This window comes from Talpa occidentalis, unplaced genomic scaffold (genome assembly GCF_014898055.3).
Source record: "Talpa occidentalis isolate TD23 unplaced genomic scaffold, MPIMG_talOcc4v2.1 talOcc4.9, whole genome shotgun sequence".
In the NCBI taxonomy this organism is placed as follows: Eukaryota; Metazoa; Chordata; class Mammalia; order Eulipotyphla; family Talpidae; genus Talpa; species Talpa occidentalis.
The window spans coordinates 9,627,152-9,641,228 of NW_023605305.1; the positions used below are offsets into that span (position 1 = coordinate 9,627,152).

Below are 14,077 nucleotides of genomic sequence, written 5' to 3' on the forward strand. Positions count from 1 at the left end.
AACGGTGATTTACAACTCAGATAATTCTTCGGTGCTTTATCTGGGGTGTGGGGGAATGTGTGTATGTGTGAGGTGCGGGTGTATTTTCCTAGTAATAAAACCCTCAGTCCCGGAGAATAAATTTGAGGAGACAGTTTTACTGACAGATATTTTTCTCCTTTGTATAATAAAAAAAATGGAGTGAAATTCGAGATTGGGAGGATAAGAGCTCCCACATTTTAGGAGGAGATAAAAGAGCAGTACCTGCGGGGAGGGGCGGCCGCCAGGTAAACGAGCAGGACGCCTCTGCTTTTATGACTTTAGGAGAAAATCCCTCGAACCTTGCCTGGGCCTTGGAGTCCTCCCTGGTGACACCGCCCCCAGGGCCATGGAATGGGCTTCGAGGCCAGCCGGAGTCCACACAGCCTTTTCCCTTCTGGAGGGGGTAGAGAGATGGCCCGGGAGCCAGGCTTTGCCAAGGGACCCGGGGTGGAGCCCCAGCCCCATTGCCTCGCCTCCCTGAGCCTCAGTTTGTCCATCTGCACAAGTGGAACATTATTGTCCATCCTACTTGCTTTCTGGAACAGGGTGACCCATGCAGGGTGATGGGCTCCGGATGTCTCAGCCTGGCACTGTGGGCAGCTGGGGCCAGGTGACTGTTTGGGGGGCAGGTGTCCTGTGCTCTATGGGGTGATGATGGCTTCTCTGTCTTTTACTGGATGCCAGTGCCAACCCCCTCCCCAAGTTGTGGCAACCAAAATAGCCACAGACGTGGGGCCATGTCCCTGGGGAGGGACAGAGTCATCCCTCATCCCCCCTCCTTGAAGGCCCTGACTTAAAGGTCCTTTGTGCCTCATCCTCCTACTTCCTTCACTCTCGTCATCCTGGTTTGGGGGGGCTGGGTTGCAGAAGAGCAAGATGAGAGACAGAGGAGGTGGTATCCTTCCTTCCCAGCCACACACAGGCTGTCAGAAAGCACAACCCCCCAAGGACAAGCAAGCGCAGCCCAGGAGCCTCGATGAGGCTGGAGGAGACACCCAGGGGCCGCTTAGCAGGTGGGCAGAAACCCGCAGTGGGGGTCCCATCACTGATCCCCTCGGGATCCCGAGCTTGTGAAGATCTTATCGTCCTTCTAATCCTCCAGCCAGGGCTTCCTGGGGGCCCCTATGGATCAAGGCCTCTTTCCTCTTGATGAACTTGCCCTCTGGGGAGGGCGACCCATACTGATGTAGCTGACGCACAGCTGGCGCTCAATACCTGCTGGCTGGATTGCATTGATTCTGTGTCCCTAAACCCGGGGCCATCCCACCTAGGCCGAACAGAGGGGATCCAAGCCAGCTTGGATCCAGATGTGCCCAGAGTTGCTCAGCTGCACCCAGGGCTGGTTCCCCAGAAGGAGACAGCAGGTCCACGCTCTGCCCCCCGCGGCTGGTCAGGCAGAGGCCTGGGACACTCGGCATCACCAGCCCTCGCAGAATCCCGGCCCCTGGCCTCACCGCCATGCCAGCCCCTCTCCCCTGCCTCCGCCACCGAGCCGCAGGGAGTTAATTCCACTTCTCCGGGCCCAGGCGTGAGCCTCCCTGTCGCAGGCTGTTAGCTCGGAGCCCAGCTGAGCGGCGAGAGCCTGCAAGCTCCCAGTCTATAATAGAGTTGCTGAGACAAGCGGAAAACTGCAGCCGAGTAAACAGATAAATAATTGAAACAGTGACAACACATACCTTGCTGCTTTGTGGAGTAACACTTTCATTAGCGGCAGGCAGCGCAGCCTGGGGAGGCAGGCGGGTGGCACGGGGCGCGCAGGACTCTTGGGTCCGACTTTTAATCAGCCGTGAACAGCTGGGCCCCTGAGCCACCTTTGTCTTCTGTCGCAGGCAGGCTTTGTCCTCGCCTCCCGAGGTCCCTGCCAACTCTGGGCCTGTATGCCCCCAGGTGAAATGGGCACCGGGCAGCCCCCCTCCCGGTCCGTCCCAAGGGCAGCCAAAGCAGGGCGAGTCCCCTCGCTGCTCCCTTTGCCTGTCCTGCCAGGCATAGATTGGGTTCTCCCCAGGGTCTTCTGCCTCCTCAGGTGCCCCTTCCTAGTCCTCATCCTGAGGCTGGAGGGAGGTGTAAATGGAAGGCCAACTTGTGCCAATGCTCACCATCCTTCAAGGGAGCCGAGCTCCTGCCTACCAGGCCCTGTGGTGACTCATGCCCCCTCGCAGTGTCTTCTCACTCCGCCGCCCTTCTGCCCCAGAGACGGAGCATGATGCGCTTCACACCGCCCATCCTGCTCCTTCCACCCCAGGGCCTTTGCGCCTGCTGCCCCCTGGGCTCAGGCTGCCCCCGCCATTCCCAGGCCCTTTGCAGGATTTAGCAAACATTATTACAGTTTCGCTTGTTTGTCTCCTCCGGGAGGTCTTTGCCCTGATGACTGCCCCCCGTTCGCTTACTGTGCTCCCCCATTCCTTCTCGCTCCTGGGCAGCTTTGGGATGTGGCTGCAAAACAGTTCACCCCCTCTGGTCCTGTCCGTGCCCACCCCCAGCTTTGCCACTTCTGCAAGGTGGCTTAGCTGCGTCACCGAGGCGGCGTCTCTGGCGCCTTAGGAAGAGCAGAGAGACCACCTGCTCCTTCCTGGCACCCTCAGGCCTCAGCACACCCAATAGCAGAGTGGGGGGACTCGGCAGCTTTCAGTGATGGTGCTGACATCCCCGGGCGCACCGGGGCCTAAGGCTTCTGGCCCAGACCCCAGCCACCCAGTGCACGAGGAGCAGGCGGCGGGGCTGGCTGGGCACTCACTGGCTGCCGCTGTGCTCTGTTGCAGGTGACGGAGGGCGGCACCATCAAGCAGAAGATCTTCACCTTCGACGCCATGTTCTCCACCAACTACTCGCACATGGAGAACTACCGCAAGCGCGAGGACCTGGTGTACCAATCGACCGTAAGGTGAGCCGCGGCCTGGGCGGCCTGCCTACCCGCCAACCTGAGGCACTCTGGAGACCAGGGTCACCCTCCAGGGGCCTGGAGGGCAGCACCGGGGGCTCTGCTGCAGAAGGGGGACCCTGAGGGGCCATGGGGCCATGTGGGGCGGAATCTGGCTGTCACCTCGCCAGCTCTTCTGACAGTCCTGCAGGGGGTTTCTGAACCCCACTTCCAGGCGGGGGCTCTGAGGTCCAGAGAGGTGGCGGTGTGCCTGAAGTCGTGTAGCCAGGGGTGACAGAGCTGGAATGTGAACCAGCCCCACCTGGTCAAAGTCCCACGTCACTGTCCTACCATTCATCCCCCCAAGGCGCCAAGGCCTTGGGGCCTCGCAGCTGGCAAGGAAAACAGACCCTGGTAAAGGCGGCAGCAGGACAGATAGGGGAAGTCCTTAGGGCAGAAGTAGTTGGTATTTCTACCCCTACCCATTTTTTTAGAAGGCTTTGAAGTAGTGGATCCCAGCCCAGGCTCTGCCATGTCCTGGTTTTAGGGGTGCCCACAGCCCTGCTCCCCATCCTGTTTCATTCCTCTGACCCTCCCCCTCTTCCCAGAGGATCCATCTCCATTCGCTCGCCAGGTGAGCTCCTCAGGACCGAGCTTGAACAAGCCCTCTTGTAGGACGCCTTCCTCAGACCAGCCCACACCCCAGCACCCCAGCAGAACAGTCCCCCCCCAGTGCCTGCGGCTCCTCCAGCACCACCCTTTAGGGAGAGGCAAACTCACTGCAATACTCAAGAGCAGCTCACACAGGCGCTGACATGCACGGCTTTGCACACACACACTTTTTTACCACACACAGCCAAATGCTTTGCCAGGCGTGCAGACAAGTGTGGCCTTCTAAAGCTGGAGGGCGGGCGGGCTGTACCGTGCTCGGAGACGGGGTTCTGGGGGCACCTGCAGAATGGCCACTGACAGGCCATGCCTGATCCCCAAAAGCATGAGGTCCGCACCCCAGCTACTGCTTGTCCTTGTCCCTGTGACCATGAGCATCGAAGGCCAGAGCAGGAGCCCCTTGACCCCGAGCCCCAGCTCTCAGCACAAGGCGTGACACACAGTAGGTGTGCAGTACAATCTGCACATTGAGTGGCTGATCCCATGGCCCTCTGGGCCTCAGTTTCCTCAAAAGTAAATGGAGAAAATGGGCCAGGAGGACAGCCAAGTGCTCAGCCATTCAGGGAATCTGGAGGGAGCACCCCCCTTTGCCTACCCCCATCCTGCACCTGCCCTCTTGGGAAGGAAGGTGGGTGTGCTCTCCTGGGCCTGGATGACCTTTCTGGGTCCCTCCCTCACTGCACTTCGTGCCGGGAGCTCAGACCCAGCCGCATGTGGAGGGAACTCGGTGAGCACGTGGCCGAAGGGGCACTGAGGGATGCGCAGAGGGCCCCACAGACACCTTTTCTCGGCTGGCTGTGATTGCTCCTGTGCTGCTTCGGGAAGGATTTGGGGCACCTTAAAATATAAAAGCACACCTACGACAAGCCAGTTGCAATCAAGATTTGCTTCTCATTTTGGAGAAGAAACTAACTGTTCTGGAAGCACGATGATTTGGCCGCCAGGGAACATCTAGGCACCCCCTCCCCCAGCTCCCCAGAGGCCCAGGGCTGCTGCCCCATCCCTGCAAGGGTTTGGAGAGCCCCCCAGCCCTCACTCATCATTCCCACCCTACCTCCCCGCCTCTGCACAGCTGTGATCTCTCTCGGTGACCCCTTGGCTGTTTCCTGAGCCAGGAAGGCATCCCAGGGCCCCCTCCTCTCATGTGCACTGCGGGGGGGTTGGCGGGGAGAGGAGCAGATAACCCAGAGCACAGCCCCAGAAGACCAGGTTCAAATCCCAGCTTGCCACGTCCTGCTCGTGCCCTTAACCTCTCTGTGTGTGCGTCTCCTCACCCCACGGGCTCAATGTGATCAACTTGTGACATTGTTGGGTTTCGTGCGGCTTCTGTGCAACAGCCTGAGTCCAAGTCCTGTCTGGTGTCTTCTTGAGTGGGTGACGCTGCTGCCGAGTCTCCCAGCTCTCAAAGGGATGACAGGAAGCCCCCGCAGCCTCATGAGGAGCCCAGTGAATTCCCAGAAAGCGCCCCCCAAGTGGAGTCTGAGCCTGGTGCCTTTGCAGTTACTGCCCCGCCTTCCTTCAGCAGGAAACAAACACACACCCTTCCCTGTTCCTGAATCTCATCACGCCTCCTTAGCAGCATCTCTCTCTATTGTCACAGACACCCGAGCCGAGGGCGCGGGCAGGTATCCTCACTTCCCCAGTTTGTTTTACAGACCATCAAAGTCCTGCTAAGCAAGGGACTCGCTTGAGTCCCCAGCAGTACAAGGGGAACTCTGTCAGACCCCAAGCCTCCTCATCCCGCCCCTAGACTATGCTGCTTCCTCCTTGGTCTGTTGTGGAAATTGAGGCCCAGAGCAGGGAGGAGACTTGCCCGAGGTCACACAGCAGCGCTGATGAGTGGCCAGTGATTTGCTTGTCTCTGAGCCCTGGTGACAGGGGTGGAACGCTGGCAGAGGGCAGCAGGGGAGAGAGCCAGGGAGGTCAGGGCAGAAGGGAAGCCAGGAGCAGACTCCTGGAGCCTGGTGGATGGGGAGAGGTGCCAGCAGCCTGGCCCTGCAGGAAGAGGCTGCTGTGGAGTCTGCAGGCCCCATTAGGGCTGACTGCGGGCGCAGGCCTCTGCATTTACATATAAATGAAGATATTTACAAATTAATGCATCTCAACCAGAGTGAATCCCAGCTCCACAGCTGTCTGAGCGGCTTCCTCTTCAGCTGGGGAAAGTGGGGGGAGAATGAGTTTGCGATTACCCAGAATGGCATAGAGCAATTTCCCTGGCCGCCCAGAGGAGCCCGAGGACCCCCAGAGCCTCCCTCCCGCCCAGGGTTCCAGTGGGGTGACAGGACTTCTGCCCCAGGGTGGGGGCAGACTGGTGCAGGGTGACACCAACCCATACATGGCCCCAGCATCCCCGAGGCCCTGTCTATCTAAAACCCTTTCTAATTCTGAGCCTCAGAACCCAGAAGCTAGGAATTGGCAAACATTTATGCCCCTGCAGGACACTTAATTGTGCATCTACTAGGAGCCAGGCATGGGGTGAGGGCAAGCGGTGGGGTGGGAGGGGTGGTGGCAACAGGAACAAGAAAGACAGGGCTTTGCACTCTCCTGGGGAGACAGGAAGCCAGGAATAGACATAAAGAAACCTATGGGTCATGGTCCACAGGTGCCAGGGACTTGGCGACCTCATGGGCCAACTTCATCTCAGCAGCAACAGGGGTGTTGGCTAAACCCCCAATCCCCTCATGCCTCAGGTGAGACAACTCTCCACTGCCCCTGTTATAGAGCAACCCCGATATTGAACGGGTTCCTGGCTGTGGGTCCTCACCCGCGCGCTTACAAGGGACTTATGAATACTCCACTACAGACACACACAAAAGGTTCATAAAAGGTTTATTGACAAGGGAAAAGGAAATAAGGAAAATGTACAACTCAGGGAGAAAATAGGGAAATAAAGTCTTTAATGCGTCCTACCCGATCCGCCGACCTGGAAACCCAAAGTCACTCTCACAGCTGGCCGGACGCTGCGAGCTGGCAGAGAGCCAAAATGGGGGGCCCCAAAGCCCACGTGTCTGCCTTTTCTATCCACCTGGCTGCTTAACCCCACCCTCAGGTCCCAGCCACCTTCCCTTTGGTGGTGATGGGATTTGGAGTTCCCAGTGTCTTTGGCTTTGGCCTGGGGTGGGGGTGGAGTCCACAAAGCCTGTATGGAATTAGCTTTGGGACATCCTTTTCCCCCTAACACCCCCACATTCCCTAGCAGCTCCCCCAAATTGCCTCCATGGGGCATCTGTACAGTCTCTCCGGGCTTTTTCTGGGGGACCCTCCCAAGTGCTGACTGAGAAAAACCCTCAGTGACAGTTAGACTGAGAATTTACTAGATTAATCCAAGTGAGGGTTTGAACCCTGGAAGCAGCCCAGCAGATTTTACCCTGGTCCAACCTTTGGGAGTTTGAATGTAGTTTGTATAGGTAAGAACAGTGAGTCACTGGTGTCAAAGTGTACCTGTTCTGGGGGTGGCATCTGGCTTTCTAGAGCTTAGGCCTCTGGTTTATAAGCTACTTTGACCTGAGGTAAGCTGATGTTATCTGTGTGCAGAGGGGGGCAAATGTTGGGTCGGTCACTGCCCTGGTTCGCAGTGTGCCCCGTGCAGATGCCAGGTTGGGTCCTTACTCAGTTTCAGTCTTCATCAGGCTCTTGGTCATTCGTGGGGGTGAAGGTCTGGCCCCACAGGCTGCTCACAGAACAGGACAAGTCTATGAAGATGGCTTTGTTCTCTTGCTTGCTATTGGGGGGAAGGGGCGTTCCAGGACATTTGCAATATGTTCACACAAATAAACCACTTGCTCCCAATCCTGGTCTCAGGGCTGCTGCTCAGCAACCACCCCCGCCTCCCAGCCACTCCCCCCCCCCCATGAGGCCATATGACACGGTGACAGTCCTACCTGCTGGCCTCCTCCACACCTGCCCTGCCTCACCCCCCACCCCAACTCACTCGTTCCACCAGGCCGGGCACAGATCAGGCACAGTGCTGGTCCCCCACTAAGAGGAAGACAGTGTGGGCAGAACTCACTAACTCCACAGAATGTGGCTGTCCCCGACGGTGACCTCCTCAGCGGTCAGGGTGAATCACAGCGAGCCTTCACCCACCTCCGCCCCTCCATATGCTGTGCCATTCCAGGAGCATCTGCTGTCCCTTGGCCACTGTCTGCTCAGTGTCAGGAGGAGCACCAGGCAGGCCTCACTGGCCATAATTCAGTGGTGAGGGAATCTAGACAACTCTGAGGAGTTAAGTGGGTTCCCACCCCTCTCACTGCTGGCCCTTTCTTCTCCCAGGCCCTACCGAACTTTCAGCTTCAACATAAACGCTGCTTCCTCCAGGAAGCCGGCCCTGATTGCCCACATGGGGTCAGCCATCCCACACCCACACTCTGCCCTCCACACCCTCACTGCCCTGATGCTGGGCATTAGAAGTCTTGCTTCTGGCTCTGTCTTCATTGTCTCCCCTATCCCCGAGGCCCCTGTTAGTGGGTGATTGCCCCCGTTTGGGGGGTGGGCAACTCAGTAGCAGTGAACGTGGAGGTGGCATTTTCGCACTACAGCTCTCCTTGCTGCTGGATGAACTTGGGAAGGAGCAATTCAGGCCTCTGAGGCCCATGACATTAGCATCATGGATTCCTCGCAAAGGACTTGAGCGATTATTGTGTCAGGGACAGAGCTGGGGGCAGAAGGGGAAAAGGACAACTAGGCCCACGCTGGTGAGATTTACGGGGGGGTGGGAGGAGACAGGCGATGCAGCCACGTGAAATAATAAGGGAAAATATTTACCATGTGTCACGAGTGCTGTGAGGGATACAAGAGCATGTGATGGAGAAAGATGAGTGAAATGGAGTGAGTGAGTGTGTGTGTGTGTGTGTGTGTGTGTGTGTGTGTGTGTGTGTGTGTGTAGGGGTGTACTATAAGGCTTCTTGTAGGAGATGACATCTAAGATCTATAGTATAAAAAAGAAGCCAGGCAGACACGAATGAGTCTGGGGAAGACTTTCCAGGCAGAAGGCACAGCAAGTGCAAAGGTCCTGAGGTGAGGACGAGCTTGTGTGATGGGGCAGCTGCGTGCACCAGCGTGGCCAGAGTTCAGGGAGCCAGGAAGTGAGCCACCACCTGCTCTGGAAGTGGCATTCTGGAAGCCCCTGAGGGTCCTAGCCGAGGGTGATGGGATTCTGTAAAGCTCCCTTTGGTTGCTACATGGAGGGTGCACTGCAGATGCCAAGGGAAAAAGCAAGCCCTCCATGGAGCAGAGTTGTCTAGAAGGGGAAGAGGATTCTCTCCACAAGGTCTCAGGACTCAATTTCCGGCTCTGAGTGAGGCTGGAAGAGGGGGCTAGACCCTCCCCCGCAGCCTGCAGGGGGCAGAAAGTGAAGGTGGAGGCTAAAGCCAGCTCTCTCCCAGAGGTCTGATTTCCCAGCCCCCCATGAACAAGTGAGCATGCGTCATCCCCCACAGCAGCACCAAGTTGAGAACAGCTGGGTGGGTGGGGTGCAGCCTGGGGACTTGGAGGAGAAGAAGCCAGCGCACAGCTACACCTTCCTGATTCATATTTATCAGGGGAGGGAGATGTGGGAGAAATCAAGTAAATGAACAAAGAGCCTGGAGGATGGAGGACGCCGCCAGAAATGCCACTTCCTTTATTACTTTAAGATGCATCCGTTCACGTCCTCACTCCCCAGAGCTAGGGGAGCGTGGGCTATACTCAGAGCAGCAGAGCTGGGGGTGCAGTGCCCAAAGGTGGCCGAGATGCAGCCCCTGCGTGCGAGGAGCTTAAAGCCTGCCCCCCCACAACCCCCATTAGCCTATAAGCTCCTCCGAGGCTCCACTATATCTTTTTCATCTCAGTAACCCCGGAACCTACTTGGCATTTAGAGAGGAACAATAAATATTTGTGGAATGAAAGGAGAGAAAGAGGAGATAAAACATGGAGATAAATAGCTAACAATTCAAGTAATAAAGTGATAGCTGTCATAGCAGAGATCCGCATATAATGCAGGGATGAATCAGAGGTGGAGAGACCGGGAAATTGTGGAGAGGGTGGCATTAAAGTGCCCCTAGAAGCGGAAATAGGTTGTAGAGAAAGGAGCTGGGAGCTGACGATGGAGGAGCAGGTGCTGGGCGCGCAAAGGCGTGGAGCAGGAAAGAGCCAATGGGTGACCGGCGCTCCTGGTGGGCGCATGGAGCTTTCAAAGTGGAATCTCTAGTCTGTTCACACAAACAAAGTGGCTGGTTTTCCAGTAGGCACACTGCTGCTCCCAAAGAGCTACCCGGCTGGCCTGCGGGTTGGAAAGTCTGAATTGTGTGGCTCCCCGGTCCCTCTGCCTCGTTTGTCTCTTTTTCTCCAAAATATACATAACAGGTGCCGCCTGCACGTAAGATGGTCACTCACCTGTTCATCCATTCGACCGCCCAGCAAACACACATTGCATCCCTGTTATGTACCAGGCATGTGCCAGGCGTGTGCCAGGCATGTGCCAGGCACTTGGGCAGCCAATCGAGCCCAGGACTCTCAGAGGTTCTGCCCACTGCAAAGCCATCCCTCTCTCCCACTGGGAAATCATCCAGGAAGGCAAATGGGCCAGCATGGCATTGTCAGGAGAACTGTGAGTCCTTTCCAGCCCTTTCTTCACAATAGATGATGCCTCTCAGTGGCATCGGAATCGAACACCCCAAGCCTTCAACGCCAAGTGAGAGCCGGGTCCCCAACTCAGACACCTGGGCGAGTTCAGAAGCGAGGGGTGCAGTTCTCCTCCCAGACGCTAGAGGAGTTTCAGTCACGTGCTCCCCAAGCTGAGCAGCAGCAAGTCACTCTCCATGGTGTCTACACTGCCGGCTAGACCACCTGCATCAGGATCGCCTTGGAGATTGCTTTAAAATACTAATTCCTCAGCCCCACCAAGATGCAATTTCATTTCAGCATTTTGGAGAGGGACCTGGAGAATCAGTCTTATAAGAAGTCTTCCAGGTAAAGAGATTTGGAAATCTCTGCCCCACGCAACGCCTTCCATCTGCTCCGATGTGCAGACTGGGGCCAGAGAATTCAGCGGGAAGCTGCAAGGCACAGATAATTCCAGAATTCTACTTGCAGCTGGCAGCTGGTGGCAACAGACAATTATTTTAAGGCCCCCGGGGCCAGACCCCTCTGGGCTGGAGATGACAACATAGCTGAATCAGCCAGCGACCCTGCGGTCACGGGGCCCTGACAGCCACTAACCGGTTCAGGCCCCTTCCCTCTAGTTATCAGCGGAGGGGGAACCGCCTGGGTGTGCCTGGCCATGTGCTAGGCTTACAGGAAGTAAGAGGGAGCTGGGGGCCCAGCAGCAGGGTGCTCTTTCTACAACTCCCTGGCCACAGCATTGCCTCAAGGTGGAGCATGCCAGTGCTTTCTGAGCCAGAAGTGCCACCAGTGCCAATCCCGCGTGTCCACTCAGGGAAGGGAAGGTGAAAGATCCCTCCCCCGGATCCACCCCAGGAGCCGTGCCCTGCAGGGACCACCAGAATCCACACCAGCCTTCCTCCCTGGGGTTCAGCTCTCAGTCCAGGGCCCTCCCTTCCGCCTCTCTAGAGCCTCAGTGCCTGGCACAGGGCCTGGGACACAAGCCCAAGTCCTCAGGAAAGGTTTGTTGAATCAATGGACTGACAGGTTATCCAAATGTGGAATTATCATTTCAAACAGTCAGCAAAACCCTTTCTCATCCATCACCCGGTCTAACACCAACAACAGTCCCGTGGAATGCGGATCTCAGAGGCGTCGGGTTCTGTTGTGTAGATGAGGATGCGGGAGAACAGAGATGCATGGTCACTTGGCCAGGGTCACACAGCCTGTGCATGGTGAAGCCTGGGTTTGGGTGATGTCCGAGCAGTGGCACTCCATGGGCGATCGGAGGCAGGCCCGCTCAACACCCAAGAGCACCTATCCCAGCCCAGGACCAGTGCCAGGCACTGGAGACCAGCAGCTAGTGAGGGCCTGTGACTATGTCTCCACCCTGACATGAACGTGCACATGCATGCGTGCACACATACAATGAGCCAGGGTGCGGTGTCTCCGGGTAGGAGGCTGCCAGCATCAGTCACCACCTTAGCCACCCCCTAGCAATCCCAGACCCCTGCATGGGAGACCAGGTGATGCTCCATCCTGGCCTGGAAGTGGGACTCTAGCGGCCACCCGGTGTCCCACATCTCTGCTCCTCGGCTGGCGGCATCAATCCCATCGACTTGCTGAGAAGCCATTTAAACTAACAAGCTTCCGCTGCTCTGCTTAGGTCCCCATTGAGTGCAACCTGCTCCCCGCCTCCGCCCGCCCTGCTGCCTTCTCCCTCCCCCTGCCTCTGTCTCCCCCTTTTCAATTCCCCACGTGGTCTCTCCTTCAGGGGTGCCTGTCCTTGTCTGCCAGGGAGTTGTAGAAAGAGCACCCTGCTGCTGGGCCCCGGGCCCCTCTTCCTGTAAGCCTTGCACATGGCCAGGCACACCCAGGCGGTTCCCCCTCCGCTGATAACTAGTGGGAAGGGGCCTGAACCGGTTAGTGGCTGTCAGGGCCCCGTGACCGCAGGGTCGCTGGCTGATTCAGCTATGTTGTCAATCCAGCCCAGAGGGGTCTGGCCCCGGGGGCCTTAAAATAATTGTCTGTTGCTGCCAGCTGCCAGCTGCAAGTAGAATTCTGGAATTATCTGTGCTTCCAGGCCAGGCTCATATGCAGCCCCCTCAGTGGAGCCCCGCACAACCCTCTCCAGGTGCAGAATCGCCCCGTCACCGTGCTCCAGGAGCACTCCCTGTGTATCCGCTCACAGGAGCGCCGCCCTCTCTGAGCCCAGGGAGACGGGCAGCAGCGCAGCAGCCCTCCTCCACGACCCAAGGCCACTCACGCAGGCTGGTCCTCCCCAGGCAAACCAGCGCTGGGTGACCCCCCACCCCCGCTCCCCAACCTTAAAGGTTCACCTCCAGAACATTCTTGCATCTCTTGCCTCGGAGCCCCTTCCTTGGCCCTGGAGTCTCCCCAGCAGCATGGACCCTGGACTCTGAGGCCCCAAATGCTTCAAGGGGGTCCTGTTCCTCATCCGGGGGTCGGGGCACTTCTCTGAGTTCGGGTCTTGGGTTACGGAAGGCCCTGGATGCAGGGACTGAGATGTGCCTGTTGAGTCTGCAGCTGCCGCTGAGCAGCGCCCCCTGCCCATCCATTCTGGTTGCTGCCCCCAGACCGAAAAAAGGGCTCTAGGGGTCCTAGGATCCCCAGTCTTGCTCTCCAGGGGGAGGGAAGGGTTTGCACAGCCGTCTGCTGCCCTCTGGTGACGCACTGGGAAATTGCAACTAGGGGGTTCCTGGCATGTGCCCCCCCACAGCACCCACACCCCCTACCCACCCACTCACGACCCATCCCCCCATCCCCCCCACCCCCCGGCCACCCCAGTCACCAGCCCTGGGTCTTGTCCCTCAGAGTAGAGCCCTCCCTTTGCCATCTCTGGGGCCTCAGTGCCCAGCGCAGGTTGCCAGCAGATACTTGTTAAGTCAATGAGCTCGCAGGTTATCCAAATGCGGAATTATCACTTCAAACAATCAGCAAAACTCTTTTCCATCCATCATCTGGCTTAACCCTAGCCACAGGCCTGTGGAGTGCAGATCGCAGACCCTATTTATAGGCATCAAGCTCAGCCCAGAGACAAGTGATTTTCCTACCAGCCTGGAGAGCTTCCCCATCACACAGAAATTTCTCCCCAGCAGCCCCCCACCCCCTGCCAGCGAATAGGGCTGAGCCTCCTACTGATGGAATGGGGGTCCTCTGGGTAATTTTCCCGCCTCTGGGGAACAGTTTGCCTCTTACTGGCAATGTCTTCTAAAGACGGTGTCTTCACCCAGAACCAGCCAGGATTGCCAGCCAGTGCCAGCAGCACCCGGCCGGTGGGGGTAGATGGTCCCAAGGATGTGACTCAGCCAGCCCAGGCCAGGCCTCGCCCCGAGTGCTCCATTGCCACTGACAGTGTGTTTCTTTGTTAACTGTGGACATCGGAACTCGGGGTGTAAAGAGGGGTAAGGTCCTGTCCCCACGGAGCCATCTTCCCTGGGGCTATGTGGCAGCACAGGGCGTGATCACAGGAGGGGTCTCTGGGACCGGGCTGGTGAGCTGGAGTAACCCCACCAGGGCCAGGAGGGGAAAGCAGGGTGGGAGACAGGAGCCCGCTTGATGTGCCAACAAAGAGCAGCAGGAAGCCCAGAGGGGCTGGGAATCGCAGGTCCCGGCAAGGCGTGGGGGGGAAGAAGCCTCTCTCTCCAACGGCGTGGTGCGTGGGGTCACCTTGTTAAAATAAAGGTTCTCCTTCTGTGGGTCTGACTGGGGCCTGGGACCCCACATATCCCAGGTAAGGCTGCGCTGGGGCTGGAGGCCCCATTAGAAACACACAGGGAAGGGCCTCCCCTGGTGGCGCAGTGGTTGAGCGCGGGGCTGCAAGGCTGCCCGCAGCCTCTGCAGCGCCGGTTCCATCCCCAGCTGTCGGCGAGGGTCCCACAAAAAACACACACACACACACAGGGAAGCGCTGCAGACCCCGGTAGTCCA

At 57.8% G+C, this 14,077-nt stretch overlaps 1 protein-coding gene across 1 annotated transcript in view; it reads left to right on the top strand.

The window, feature by feature from the left end:
• IGSF21 (immunoglobin superfamily member 21) overlaps positions 1-14,077 on the top strand; it is a 223,711-nt gene that overhangs the window by 154,863 nt on the left and 54,771 nt on the right. Inside the window, exon 3 of the mRNA XM_037499607.1 lies at positions 2,781-2,902. Coding sequence (XP_037355504.1) covers positions 2,781-2,902 — 122 coding nt within the window. The remainder of the gene's footprint in view (positions 1-2,780; positions 2,903-14,077) is intronic.